The 15,827-nt window shown below is 40.4% G+C and overlaps 1 protein-coding gene across 1 annotated transcript in view; it reads right to left on the reverse strand.

Annotated features, from left to right (window-relative positions):
* LOC110951180 (voltage-dependent T-type calcium channel subunit alpha-1I-like) overlaps positions 1 to 15,827 on the reverse strand; it is a 285,257-nt gene that overhangs the window by 196,193 nt on the left and 73,237 nt on the right. Inside the window, exon 2 of the mRNA XM_051945256.1 lies at positions 11,620 to 12,048. Coding sequence (XP_051801216.1) covers positions 11,620 to 12,034 — 415 coding nt within the window. The 5' untranslated portion in view covers positions 12,035 to 12,048. The remainder of the gene's footprint in view (positions 1 to 11,619; positions 12,049 to 15,827) is intronic.

The following is a 15,827-nucleotide window of genomic DNA, read 5'->3' on the forward strand; positions in this document are numbered from 1 at the left end:
GCTCTTAACAATTCTGTCGTACATTTTTTCCCCTTTGCGTTACGATAGCAAAATAACCGCATTATGATCTTAATCAAGCCTCAGTCTGAGTAAAAGAAAAGAATTCCAGCAATTAGATTTTTATTATATTTATATGGCCAGAAAGTAAGCTAGAATCCATTTTTTGCACATGACTCAGCCACCAGTAAACGTGTCAACTCCCTTGTCTTTATTTTGATCAATCAAAGGGGTTTCTAGTTTTGGGCCACTATTGCAGTGTCCATTTGGGAATCTTAACAGTTTGATTGTTGGGATGTGGCAGCAACACATCATTCAAAGTCTCTGCAAAGAGCAGGTTAACTAATGTTGTCTATATAACTTCAGACAATAAATGTTTCTGGCTTGAGGTTAGGTGTAATTGAAAATATCAGCAGAATAATGATACACGTCATTCACCAAATTTCACATTTGGATGACTGTGATCCACGGAGCTCACAGTTGGGACTCTGGAGAGAGAGGGAGACCGATGCACTGACAAGTAGAAAATATACCGTTTACTCAACCATAAACTCACATTTACGGTACTCCTGTGTGGAGTATTTTTGTGACTGTGAATGAAAATCCACCAGTATAGTGCAGGGAATGGAAACCCCAATCACAACCAACAGGAAACATTACAGGAAAGGCTGCAGTTCTGGCTCTGAAAAGATTTATATAAATAAAGTGTGTTGTGGTTAACCAGAGGAGCCAACATTTCCAAACCTTAGAACATATTGCGTAGGCCAGAGCATCAAGCAACCATTGTCAGGTCCAAAAGGAAAAAAAAAAATGAAATAAAAACACACCCGAAAGAGCAAATGCAATATCCATGCGAGCTTTCAACCAACCCTAGGCGTGTTCGCTACAGCCCGTTCCATTCTCAACACTTCAATGCGAGTTCAAAATTAAGGTCCTCCAAGATTCAACAAAACCAAAATCAAAGCAAAGCAGATGGAGGGCGGACAGGTTTATGCCAAGAGCAGCAGCAAAGCACATGTCACGAGTAGCATGCCAGGCAGTCAGGTCTTGTCAGGTTTATCCATTTAGACAGAAATGACATTCTCAGACAGCTTTGCAGGTCTATGTAAACTAAACGAAGATGAAAGAAACCATCTATTTATCACCCAAACCCATAAAAATGTTGCCTGGGTGTTAATTTACCAAAACACCAGCGTGTCCAATGAGGCAGTTGCTCTCTCAGATTATCAGTCCATTAGCTATTTTATCCTGGAGAGAGTCATGCATGGCTGGAGTCTATCCCAGCTGACACTGGGCAAGAGGCAGCCTGGACAGGTTGGCAAAAAGAGACCAACAGACCATGCACATCTACAGCCAATTTAGAATCACCACTTAACCCTCCGTGCACTGGACTGTGGGAGGAAGTTGGAGCACCTGGAGAACACACATGCACAGACAGAACATGAAGCTCCACACAGTGAGGCCTCAGCTAGCCAGCAGGTTCAAATCCAGAGCTTCTATTTTTTTCTCCTGTGCAAACCATAATTTGTAGAAACCTCCATCCCAGCTTCTAATTTCATACATTTTCAACCCCAAACCATAACATACATTTGATATAAGGTTCTTTTTGGATGTTCCACAAGCCAAATGCTGTTCAGAAAAATAAAACATACCCTTAGACATCATTAAAAGCAACACCTGCAGCCGCTGCCAGGAAATTAACTTGACGATTATATCAATTTTGTTGAGCATCTTGCACAAGGCGGTCCAGTTTAGCTGCATTAATGCAATCATCGTCCAATCACGTCACCCGGAGGATATTTCACAGCTATCCCCAAACTGTCAAATTGCATTAAATTCAGCAGATTCTCATTTTCTTGATGCAGGGCATATGGAAACAGTCAATGTGAACGAATATCCATTACACACCCCGATGCATATCACCCGCCCCTCTACGCAGACGTCCATGAATTAAAGTGTAATTATCTTGATGTATGTATGCTACACTCGAAGCTCGTATAATTTTAGTGTCGACGTCTTGTCCAAACGGCTCATTACATTCTTCAGAGGTCAGCTTGGTTTGGAGGTAAACTGCTAATCACCGAACCATTCAGCAGACACAAAACTATCAGTGGCACACTTCTCATCCTCATCACATGACACGGAGGCTTAACGAGGGGATGATCATTAGGAGCAGCATTTTAAGATGAGCAGAGAGGGCAGGAGAGTCAAACAGATGAACAAACAGGTCAGTTGTGTATTTTTTGGAAGGAAATACTCTATTAAAATTTAAAAATGCTCCTCTGAAAAGCAGTGACACAGGCTCTGTTTGCATACTGTGTGTGTGTGTACAAACCTGCAGTTCTCTATGAATGTGAGTGTTTGTGTGAAAGATTGTGAGTCTGTGCGGTACTGCCGGTGGCACAGAGGGCCACATGTGTTGGTCCAGAGGAGATTGAAAGTGAATTGGAAACTATTAATCTGACCGTCCCTTCCTATCAGACGTGGTTTGGAGCGGAATATATATCGACTCCAGTTGCTCTACTTCTCCTCACACAGCTTCTCCTCTCTCCTCTCTTTGTCCTCATCTCTCCCCGTATCTCTCTTCAGTCCTGCAAACTCACAAGCGCAGGTTTAGCTGCAGAGAGCAACATTTTACATCTCGGGTTTAGAAACAATCTCCATTATTCTATTCTCCCATGCCGCTCCGATTATTCCTTCTCTACGTGAATGAACTGGGCCGTGAGACTGAGAGCTGGTTAACATGATATTCACAGCTCCGCACTCAGCTCTGTTCCCACTTTCAGCTCAGCATCAGTGGAATCACGCAGATGTGAATACGTCGACAGGACTCCCTGATGGAAACAGCTTTGTTGTACGAACAGAAACCACAGACCATGACGTGTTTGCCTTGACGTTTCTTTTCTTGAGCAACTTTGCCGTCGATTCAGCATGGGAAATGTACAATTTAGCAAAAACAAATGGCAATTTCATCGAGATGGTAAGACTGCTGGTGGCACCTCAGTTTGAATATGTTATACTGTGTGGAACCTGGAAATTCACTTCCAACTGAAGCAATTCTCCTAACCCCATTTACTCTGGTTCTCTTATTAAGTAAGCTTGAATTTTATGTGTACAGTGCTCCCCAACCACCGCTAATAAGACTGAAGGTCTGTGGTATCTTTTAGATTCAGTAAGAGAAGGCCTTCGCTGTAACAAAGTGAATGGTCAGATGAAACATATTGGAGTTTTCCCTCAAACAACAGTTTAATCCGATGAGTGGGATAAGAGGCAACAATACTGAACACAAATGTGATCATAACATAAAATCAAATCAGTCACCGTGAGAGGTTTGGTAATATTCCAGTGAGAATCAATATCTAAGTCAGAAATTATTCACTGCCCTTAAGGTCTGGCCATGAACATGAGATTCAATCGAACACTGATTTCAAATATTTATTCTCCAGCAGAGCTTTTTCCATTTAATTTGGTCACTGCTGAGTCAGACATGATTTCCTAAACCCCTCTAAGCGTGCATGTGGCACCTTGTCTCATCAATGACAAAGCAAATAATTACATTTAATATATAAACTCCTAGACTTTTTCAACTGAACGTGTGCTTCAGCAAAGTCAAAACTGTCTGCACATTTAGAACATATCACGTATAACTTATCTGTGTTTTGGGATCATCTCATCTATAGTACTGAAGCTGACTGAAAACGAGAAAATGCCTATTTATTGATTTAAAAAAAACCTAGCTCAAACAGAACGTGTTTTAATCTTCATGTTCTGTTTAGTGTCATTGTGGCATCAATGATAACAATACAGATGTTTTGTTTTGCTTTGTTTTGTTTTCCCCTGAAAGCTACGCCTGTGATCATGACATCAGCAAAAATCTTTGTAAATTACACGGTTTATGTTTTGTTATACTAAATTAAACATTTGATGATACATTGTTTGTGTAGCTCGCTGAAGAGCAGATGAACGGGTTAATCATGACGCATCGCAGACTAACCACCAACAAAATCCAAGGCCATCAGTTTGGAAATGGATCCATTTGGGGCTACTCAGAGACAATTTAATGTCCTTTTGGAGACGACGAGTGAGCTGCAGCCCGCAAAGTTTCCAATCTTGCAGTGACCTGCAGCTCACCTCCAGATCTTCTCCTCTAATATCTAGAATTTTAAAAGAAAAGGAAATCTTTGACAGGTGGAATAATGACTCAAAGTGTGAAACCTCCTCAGTTATGGAGTTCCAGTGTTGTTTAACTTAACAATGTATGACTTAAAGTTTCTTAAACCAAATCATAAGTAGTCATTCAGAATGAGCCAACAGAACATGACTTTGTGTTTGCTGTCATACACAGTAGAGAGAGGGTTTCTCATTATTACAATGTGCACATTTGTATTCTTAGTTATATCGGAGGTTTGCTAAAGTGTATATGAAATGTGACAATTTATATAAGGTAAAACCATTTATTAGTATTTCAGTTACCCTGAACAATAGATCTGTCATGTTTAATGTCAGAACCCCACATTTTTATCCATGCTATTGGTTCAACAACTAGATATTTATATTCATGGAATGACCTTAAAGTCGCGGTGAAGAGGGAGCTGAGCCGTAAAGCAAAGCTCTCGATTTACCAGTCCATCTACGTTCCAACCCTCACCTATAGTCATGAGCTTTGGGTAGTGACCGAAAGAACAAGATCACAGATACAAGCGGCCGAAATGAGCTTCCTCCGTAGGATGGCTGGACTCAGCCTTAGAGATAGGGTGAGGAGCTCAGACATCCGGAGGGAGCTCAGAGTAGAGCCGCTGCTCCTTCGCATCGAAAGGAGCCAGTTGAGGTGGTTTGGCCATCTGATTCGGATGCCTCCAGGGAGACTTCCTTTGGAGGTTTTCCGAGCACGTCCGTCTGGGAGGAGACCCCGGGGCAGACTCAGAACTCGCTGGAGGGATTATATATCTCGTCTTGCCTGGGAACGCCTCGGGATGACCCAGGAAGAGCTGGAAAGCGTCGCTGGGGGGAGGGACGTCTGGAACGACCTGCTTCGCCTGCTGCCTCTGCGACCCGGCCCCGGATAAGCGGAAGAAAATGGATGGATGGACCTTAAAGTTAGTTCTGGAGGGATTTGGCCTCTGATTCCTCATGGATTGAGGGAGATAAACACTAATACCATCACTAGAGATGAGCACACGCTTGATTGGCGAGAAGCTGATCTGAATTTTTGCTCAAAAACTTTCGCTATTAAAGATCTTCTTTGAAATGCAAGGTTTTCTTTCCTTCACCGGCTTTTATTCCCTGCCTAAGGTGCCCGTCCTGTTTCTGGATCTATCAGCTAACATCAACCAGCAGATCTTCACTGCAACACTCCCCCCTTCACCTGACTTCAGCTTTGGTCGAGACTACGCAAGTACTTCTTTCTTTCTGCGAATTTAAAATGTAAAGTTGAAAGCGATTCTAAATAAATGACCACTTTACACCAGCTGCAGATAACACTCCGTTTGCTTACCTATGTACAATTTCATTTACTACATGAAAGTATCCATTAACCCTCATATTGTTGAATGTAGTGTGCTATTGTGTCTGAATTGTGTCATTGTTTGATAGTAGCAGTAATCATATATTTAAAAAAACATTTTGTTGTGATTATTATCACAACAAAATGCATGTTTTCCTTTGGGAGTTCAGTGCAATCACAATCCATGACTGATGAAGCTGATCAATATAACTAGATGTTATAAATTAAATTAATATTCAATCAATTTTTCCCCAGATAAGATCTCCGTGTTGTCCCTGATATTAAGTGCGAGCAATTTCAAATCTGCAGTGTACTTGCACATGCAATATTTGTGAGGTGAAATTAAATAATATACTAAAAGACTAAGCTGCAGGCCTGACTATTGATACTCAGCAGGATCAGCAAAACTAGCAGCTCTTCCACATGAAACAGTCATTGGAGTTCAGTGGATAAAAACAGTGGATAAAATATGCAGAATCTTAACAGTAGCAGGGAAGAAAATGAATAATGTTATTTCAGTATTATGCCTTGATAATTAGTGCTTTGTACCCACCCAGACGTGACGCTTGGTGAGGCTATTCATAGTTTTGCTGTTGCAGCTACATTGTAGAGTAAATGCAATTAAAGTTCCTATAGTGCATTTATCCAACTAACGCCTGAGCAGAGAAAAAATTACATTGTAGGTGTTGACAAAGTATGTTCAGATATATAGACTTGATAAAAGTGAAGTTGTAGAAATGGACTTTTGACAGAAATATTGTTAAATATCAACATTCATTAAGTACAGGTATCAACAGAAGCTCTCATGTACTTTGAATGCCTTAAATTATGATTGAAAAATACATGAAAATTGCAAGTTTGTAATAAACTCTACATTATTTTTAGAGATTTTTCCAAACTTTTGTCTAGCCTCACTGATATGCTGTAAATGATGATTGAACCTGCAATATTTGTCATCTGTAAAAGTGTTCCATCTTTTCTTAAAATCAAAAACAATTCCTAACCGGTTCTTTTGTCTTTCCTTTCTGACAAGGACAAACAGACATTTTGGGTGTGTGTTACTGCAGATTAAAGACAGAGAAAAAGACCCCGGCAGTTCTACTAAAATGAGCGGAGGAGTAACAAATAAGCCTGCTGGCCACAGGCAGCAACAAAGAAGTGATGTGCAAATGAAAGACAGGAGGTAAACGGAAAAAATGTGTCCAACAGCAATTTGGAATTAGTGCAGTGCAACAAAAGTTTTATCTGTCTATAACTGTGGATTGCCAGAGGCGTTCTTTTTTAAGTTGGCTGCCAACTATCCCACTCTGCCGCACTGACAGCCTCTCTCTGCCTCTGCAAAATCATTTAACACAATGAAAACTACAAATGATTTACTGTCTAGAAGGGAAAAGGTGATGAAGAGTGATTGAGACAGAGAGGGAGGCAGAGGAAGGGGGAGCTGAGCCAGCAGCTACAGTATCACACAGCTCCTTAAGCCCCGATAACACTTTCTATTAGCTTTTCAACTCCAACCCAGTCTTTTATGTGTGTGTCCATTGTACCTGTCTTACAATAGAAACTCCTTCTTCCAAGTTATGCTCCTCGATTTGTTCGAGTGCACTCAAATTTTCCTCACAGGTCACTTCAGGTCACTCAGCTGCAGAGTTAAATTTTCAGTTCGCAATCATGTCACTACAAGTGCAGCAATTGCTCCCAACTAGCTCTTTTTTTTTTTTTTTTTTACAGCTAGTGGAGACCAGCTCTAAAACGAAAAAAATAAAGAAAGAAAACTGGTTACATGTTTAAATACAAGACATCCAGCAAGTAAGAAGTTCTACTTGTAATGCTAAAAAAAAGACTGATTTTGTGACTCCCATCTTGTGTTGATTAGTTTTAACCATCATTGCTGTGATTACAAACTTCATTATGCTCAGTATGAAAACACATGCTGCCAATTTCCAAAAGGCATTTTAAACTGTGAAAATTGCAGTTTTGTTCTCTAAATCACTCATGCAAGCTACAAGATCCATTCATCCTGAAAGTGTGTGTCATGAAAGAGCCAATCAAATCTGATCTCCAGCCAACCTTTCCTTTGAGTGACACAGCTTATTTATTATTATTTACTTATCAGAATTAATGCTAGAGTCCATCGCTGCTGTGATTTAAAGTGAGGTTTCTAAAAAAAAAGGCCTAAAAACGGCTGAGACAATGTGGACATACAGTACATCTCTGGACAGGATATCATCTTGTTTGATTGTGAATAAATGAGCTGTAACATAATGACTGCAATAACTATTCAAAAAGTCTAACATTTAATCGTGTAGTTAGTCTATGAGAAACAGACTAAAGCAACTATAAAAACAGTATTTACACCTCTGACTGCTGTGTTACTGAATAATTACAGTGAACACTTTGATTTATAATACAGTATATTACTAAAGACTGCACCCAGAGGTCATATATTTGAGCAAAATATTTTTATAACTAATACTAATGATGTGGAAAATATAAAAGAAAGGCCCGTCTGAAAATAACAGAACTCCGACAAAACGTTGACAACAAATTGTGTCTGTAAAGTCACTTTATCTGCATTAAACCCAGATTTAACCCGATTCATTACCCAAACCTTTAACCAAATTGTTTTTTGATGATGCAATTAAGCGTCCTCCTTACAAGCCAGCCAATACCTAAAAAATAAAATAAAATCAGCTTAGAAAAGTAGCACTTCATGAATTTTACTCAGAAGGCCTGAACATAATCTGACTGGCGATTACAGTTCACAGTGAAACACAAACGGAAGAAAGATACTATAGTAAAATGGAAATCTAATTTCTGGGAGACAGGCTTGAATTTTGCTAATATCGACACTGAGTAAAATGAAGCACATTAACACACACACGGACATGTCGAAGGAGTGGACGGCGTGATCCACACAAACAAAGAGGACTTCATTTGCAGATCAATCCGCTGCAGCACTCAGTCTGACCACACAATGTGAGAAAGTGGACCTGGTCAATACAAGCCCTTTCATTTCAGGGAGGGAACACGGACACACACGTCGACACAACTACACATCCACAAACCCCCATATTCACTCGGATTTCTTCTCATTCAGTTGCAGTGATTTGATCGAATGCTGGGAGATGGTGAAGTGATGTCCAGCAGCTGTGTGAAACAAAGACTTGCAAACTCTTAGTATTCAGTAAATCAGAAGACCTTTTAAGACCTCATGAAGCAAACCAGACACAAAGCGTAAATCCAATCTGCTTTAGCTGTGCAGCAAGGCTATAGCAGTCCATCAGAAATATCTCATTTTAGATACAGAATGGAGACGGTGTTGGTGTGCACAGAACCTTACCTGAGCTAAAGATGTAAAGCAAAGTCAGGATTTCATTCGTTCAATTTGAGTCCTTTCTTCCAAAACTTGACAACTAAACAGGATTCTCAGTGAAACAAATCTATTAGGCTTGTTTGTGATGTATCACAACTACACTTCTAGTCAGCACATCTTTGCAAATTATTATATTCCTTTCCCACTCTATTTGTTCAGTCATCCAGTTATACACAATTCAGCCACAACATTACCACCAACTGTGTGGAACTCTGTCCCCTTTATGCCACCAAAATAACTCTGACCTATTGGGGTAAAGCAAGCTGGCAGTAGACTGCAGAGCAGAGCCTTCATGAAGTGGACAAATTCCACTATATCTCACACATACACAGCTAAACCGGATAGTTGATAGTCTTGAGCTCTTTGTACATTGTCCTGCTTGGAAAGGCCCCCTAGAGGAGGTGTGCTTGGTCTGCTAGGTGGGGTGTACACGCCAAAGTAACATCAACATGAATGCCAGGAGACAAGATTTCTCATCAGGACAATGCGTTGTTAGAGATGATCAGTGTTATCTATACCTGTCAGTATAAATGCTGTGGCTGATTAGCAGAGATGTGATGGAAATCTGACCAACACAGAAAATAGAGGGCAATCTTCAAACATGTTGTAATAGTGTCTGCTTTAACTCAAATCCTACCTCCAACCACTATGATGTTTACATCAACATTCCCATGTAGTTCTAGCTTGCACAACAGCACACGGTCAGTGATACTCCAGTAAAACAGCCAAACTAGCAGTGAGAGCTTTACGTTACCACAGTTTAGAGTCTGCAAAATTTCATATAATACAGGGCCGTAAAGCCTGCCAGGCCCAATGTTTTGCAGCAAGTGTTGCCTTTACATAAATCTGTTGCTGTCATATCGGTGAGGACGGATCAGATCTGCTGAAGTCATATTCTTAGCTCTCTTACATAAAATCTGTGACTTTCATGTGTAATCACCACAATTACACTGCAGAGCGGTAACAGAAGCTGTTTTTTTTTTCCCCCCTGTCTGTCTGTGCATGACACAAAAGCTTAGTCTAGTGGAGAAAATTATACTTAATTCACTTGTGAGCTTTTCAAGGTAACACAGGAGGCAGGACTGGAATACTCCTACCAGAAACATGGAGAGAGACAGCAGGAGAGAGAGAGAGAGCGGATCAAAGCATAGACAAAGCCAAATGTTTTTTCTCTGACTTCTCTTCTAAGAGATTTAACTTCGGAAGACGTTTCATTTAGACCTGAATGAATGGTTTGCCTATTAAGCAACACTCCCACTATTTTCTTTTTGCCTCTTTCTCTCTATTTGCTTATAAATTCATGTCAGAGTCAACCAGAAGCTGAGGCGATGCGTGCTTAATGGGATGGTGAGAAGCACAATGTGAGAGCACATTTCTCTCAATTTTAAGCACTTAAGAAGGAAGATGCTGCCGTTTCTGTTTTTATTATAATAAAATCATGACTGTTTCATGCACATGCTCATATGCATGCAGATAAACAAACATATAGCTGTAAATCTAAGCTTACAGTCACACTTACAGAGCTTCTCTTCTCTATATCTCTTAAATTACCTACTTTCTGCTACCATCCTTAGCGTCTGTCCCACATTTACCTTTCTTCTTCCTCTTCCCTACTTCTCTACATCCTTAGTTTTGTGTCTCCATCTCACTGCCGCACACGTTTGCTTTATTTGCTCGTCTTGTTTCCCTTTTTCCTGCTTCAGAGACTTTAAACCAGTCAGTCATATCGCTGTGTTTCCACGCAGTCTTTCTCACTTGTATCAGTCTGCCGTGTTACTACACAGCTTTTTACAAAGTTTGGGGAGTTTGTGTGAGTCACACATCACCACACTGCAAGTGCTGCTCTTAAGAAGCTTGATCAGTAGCGTCTGCTGGACCTGAGGGCATGCAGCTAACACAGTGTGCTGCTTGTATTGTAATTGAGCACTCCTGTTGTTTTTGTACAAGCATAGCTGTAATTTGGGTGTGTTTATGCGTACACTAGCCTGACAGAATACACAGTCACGACACAAAAACACAAAGATGGTTCTCTTAAAGAGTCAGGATGAAAAGAGCGTCATCACCTTGAATAATGCAAGCATTAAATGCCAGCATGGAACTTCTAAATATAGGAAAAGTCACTTGTATTCTGTCTTCGTCATGACTTACTAGGTCTCCTTTTCACTATATGCGCTTCTATTTTTGGGAGCTGGGAGATAATGCGTGCAAATTAGAATACATTACCAACATCTGTGTGCACAAAGGACAGATATGCATCTTGCAACGACTTGCTAAAATGATCCATCTCCAGCCCGGTGCGCCTGTTTGGTGAATACAGTATACCTCTGAGGCATAAATGTGTCAGATTTTCTACAGATAAACAGGTGCGAAAGCATCAGTACATCTGGCCCTTGATGTCATCTATACTTGTAAATACCTTGACTGGGCTCCAACCTCACACACTCCAGCATGGGAGGGAAGTTCAGAGGAATGAACCTAAACAGAAACGCAGCTTGGAATTGTTGCGAGCTTGTCAGGTGAGGTGAAATATCCAGAAGCCAGGGTTTAGGTGAGCTCACGGCTAAATCCATCACCTACTAATGGAAAATAAACTTAGAGAGAAACCGTATAGCTTTCTTAATCGTTTCTTTATAGCCCAGAAATGGAGCGAGGCTGAGTGATTAAGTGATGATTGATTAAGACATGAAAGGACTTTCAGGGAGATGATCCACAACTTCACACTATCACCATTCACAGGATAAAGGATATGGGCTGGAGACCATGCGGATGCACCAGCTGCGGGGACACGTCGTCTGCTTCAGGCAGAAGAAGACCACAGGCACCAGCTCAGGATAGGGCACCACTAACACACTGGTATCACTGCTGCCATCGTCATCCTCATCATCCTCATCTTCATCATCCCCCTCGCACTCCACCAGTTGTCCTTCCTCCTCCTCCTTCTCAATCCTCTCTTCTTGAATAATCCCTTCTTCTATCTCCTTCTCTTTCGCCTCCTTTTCCTCGGGACATGGGCGGTGGTGTGGGGAGGGCCTGCAGGGGGACGACGTGGTGACGGGATCATCCCTGGACGTGGCCGCCGTCACCCTGGGGGTTGCTGCAGCTGACGGTGCCGTTGCTGCTGATGTTGCAACGCCGGGGTCCTCCTCCTCATCGCTCGTCATGGCCACACAACAGTCTTGGACGAGACAAACAGAACAGAGAGAGAGAGAGAGAGGGAAGAATTAAATTTTAGAAAACATTTTATCCAAATAAAGCGGTTCACAAAAACCAGACCAAAACGAACATACATGAGCATAAACTAGAATGATTGCTTTGTGTTTGTAAGCTTCTGTCGACCAGTGGGGGTGAAAGTCTTTTTTTACTAGTTTATTATATTTAACTGTAGACGCTAGGTATGTTATTCTTTAGTGTATTTTTTGTTAAAGGTTTATCTCTCATCTACTCTTGTTTGTATCCAGAAGCCAGATTGACCCTGAGGCCTCGGGGTGCACAGGAGGCCTAATATTGTCTGCTACAGGCTCACACAAGTGATGAAATGATTCTGTGGAGGTCTTCGAGTGCCTCATTAGTGGTAAAGTTTGACAACGCAATCCCACAACGACCCCCACCTTTTGAACCTCTGCTGCAAGTCTTACAAGACAAAAACTTCTCTGTAAGATTGAGGGTGATTTTGTATGTTTGCCTTTAACTTTTTGAAGGTTCTTCCAAAGACAAAAGCCATAGAAAAGTGTATACAGGTAAACCATACAGGCACACATATGATACATTGTAATAAGTAGCTCTGATGGACACTTAGTTTTGTTAGTTTACTTTCTACAGAATTTCCAGAAGATGACAAAATTTTCTCATTTTATTTTATGACAGTTGTGTGAAAGTTTGTCATAATTACTGTATGCATTCTTTATTTATGTTTTGTGAGGTCGCAGGTGCCTTTGACCATGAAATCCTAATGAGTTCATCCGTTAGTTAACATTTGTAAGACATTACTGATTTATTGTGTTCACAAGAATGGAACTGACATGCATCCACAGTTCATTCTAGAGCCCAAGCAAATTTGATAAAATCCTCTGAGTGGGTCCAAGAGGTGTCGCATTCACTAGAATGGGTCAGATAAATGGACTAAAACCTGATAATGTAATCACCTTGGCCCCAGCTGGCATTAAACTCCAACACAGATTCATCTCATAACTGTAACGCTTCATTTACCCAAATAAAATATAGTGTTAAAGTTTTGGAAACCACGGCTGTAGAAGCAAGAAGAAAAAAGATTGGAGTGTTGGCAGGAGGGCAAATCAAGATCTATTCAGAGTTAAAATGACACTTTCCTACAATGTAGCAATCATCATACATTATGTTGTAAATGCTTTAAAATGCCATTGTTACGTAAAAAAATGCCAGTTAGGATTTGACGCTTTCATTACCGCGGACCGAGTTTGATTCCTAGTCAGGGAGCTCCTTTATTGATCAGAAGGTCAGAGATCAAACCCCAGTGCTGCCGTTGTTGGGCCCTGAAGCCTCAACTCATCCTGCTCCAGAGGTACTGTACCACGGCTCACCCTGCACTCCGACTTCAACTGGGATATGCAAAAACAACATTTCACAATGTTGCAAAAATGTATTCGTGACAAATACAGGCTTCTTTTTCTTCTAAATCTCATCTGCTAAGCCCTCTTTTCACTTGACAAACAGAACTGATGATTACAGCTGATGTGGTGAGACAAAAAGCTCATAGTATTCCTGTGTTAAATGAGGAAAGTTTGAGATCGAAAACTGTTTTCTCTACTTTGCAATCACTCAGTTGACTGTGACTGGGAAGATGCTGCTTGTTGCTCTTCTAGGTGTCAGCTTAATACACCTCAGTTCACTTTCCTTCAGCTCTCTTTCAACAATACTGTGTTGTAATGCAGCCACATTTCTAATATAGTTACTCTAATGTGCACATTTTTTGAATTTCTGTTGTCAGACATTAAAACAAGCATGAAATAGTGATTTAATCCTAATTATTACCTATTAACAAGCACTTATTTCTTAAGCTGTGTATCAGAGTATATTGACAACTTGAATGAATTCTTGTAGAGAGGGTTTGTGGCTTACATCATTATTTTTCCATGCACACTAAAACACAAAGCTGGGGTTTAAGGATTTATACACTCTGGAAACTGTCTGGAAAGGCGAGAAAAAATTGCTGTTTGAAGCTAATAGGGGTCATAAATGGAGAGAGGAAAAGGATGCATTAAGAAACATCAACACACACTTAGATTCTTGAAGAGTAAACATGAAAAGAAACACATTTTTCCCTCACAGAATCAAGCACACAACAGTAAATCCCATACATGAATTACACCAGAAGAAATATTTCATCCCACTTATTGCACTAAGCTTGAAGACAGTTACACAAGGCATTCACACACCTCGCTTCTGAAATATTCCGTTAAGTCTGATCACAGGCAGGAGCAAGAGACAGAGAAAGAAAAGGGGCACCAGTGAGAGGTTGTGAAAGAGTAAAGCAGCAAACTGCTGAAAGGCTGGAGAGGAATAAAGGAGTAAGGAAAGAGTGAGTGAGTAAGGAGAGTTCAGTGGTTTAGTCAGAGGCTTAGTGTTGAGAGGAATCAATACTGTGTAGCTGGAGAGAGAATAGAGCGTGCAGGAGTTCTGATATGACTGACTGGCAGCCTGTGGATTTCCAGTGAGCGAGCAGGGCACACAAGCCTTAGCAAAAGCTACTGAAAGCTCATAGACGAGAGTTTCCGGGGGTCGTGAAAGTAGACCGTGTTGATCAGAGGGATAGGTTGGCTTTCAGGGTATTTTCTGACTACAATACAGAGGAGGATGCTTTATACAAAACACTGTTAATCTGTGTCCTATTTATTTTTAGGCTTATTATATTTACGCGTGAAAAGCAGCGAGAGTTATAGAGACTGCAAAAGGAGCTCTCTTAAATCGCAGCATCCACCAGAGTAATCATCGACTCATTGGTGAGATAACATAAAAGTTTATTGAAACCCATCGGGAAATTAGGTTGTTGAAGTGGAGTAACAGGATCCCTGCGAGGAGAGGAAGAGATGAACACAATGAGAACATAAAAACGAGCAATAAACATGCAGGGGAAATGAAAACACAAGTAGAACGTAAACAGATGTAGTGTTATGTATCCATATGCTGCAGAAAATTAAAATGAGGTGAGTTATTAATTAACAACCTCATCAAATCCCTACAAATTGCGGCTGTGTTGCAAAGTGCTACATTTAAATCATCACACAATGTATTCAAAACTTGGTTATTGTTGCTGAATCCTTTTTTTTTTTTTTTTTACATTTTATTTTTGCAGAGACATTTGCCGTTTAAAAAATGTTGTGTATTGTTTGGATGTGAAATGGTTTAATGAGGTAGACAGACGCAGCACTGAAACAGCTTGTCTGGTGCAGGCGGGTGGTTACTAAATACGTTACAAGAATAAAGAATGAATAGAATTTGCATTAACAACAATTGGCGGCATTATCAAACAACTGCTGAAATGAATGAAACACACTGCATGCTTTCCATGTGCTGATAAAAATAGTTTATCCACTTAATGCTTGTGCAAAAATAGACTCAGCTACATTAGGAATTTGTAGAACAGATAAAGTAAATACCACATCACTTTAATTACAACTGAAATAGCAAACAATAATGTCTTTATTTAAAATTGTCCATCAACAAAATCCAAAGTATTAAACATTGCAAACGAGCTGCTGCAATCTTCCACAGTAAATAATCTGTAACATCACTAATCTCTTCACAACAGTTTAACATTCAAATATAATATGTTTTTATATCCATAAATCATTCTCATAGCTGATAGTGGCTGGTTCACTGCAGTCAACATTAGTGCAGCTGCTGGAAACAGCTGCTCAGAGCAAATGGTCACAAATATTGTTGCAGCAACTTCATCATTCCAGGACATCTATCAGTGTT

This window comes from Acanthochromis polyacanthus, chromosome 3 (assembly GCF_021347895.1).
Source record: "Acanthochromis polyacanthus isolate Apoly-LR-REF ecotype Palm Island chromosome 3, KAUST_Apoly_ChrSc, whole genome shotgun sequence".
Taxonomy (NCBI): Eukaryota; Metazoa; Chordata; class Actinopteri; family Pomacentridae; genus Acanthochromis; species Acanthochromis polyacanthus.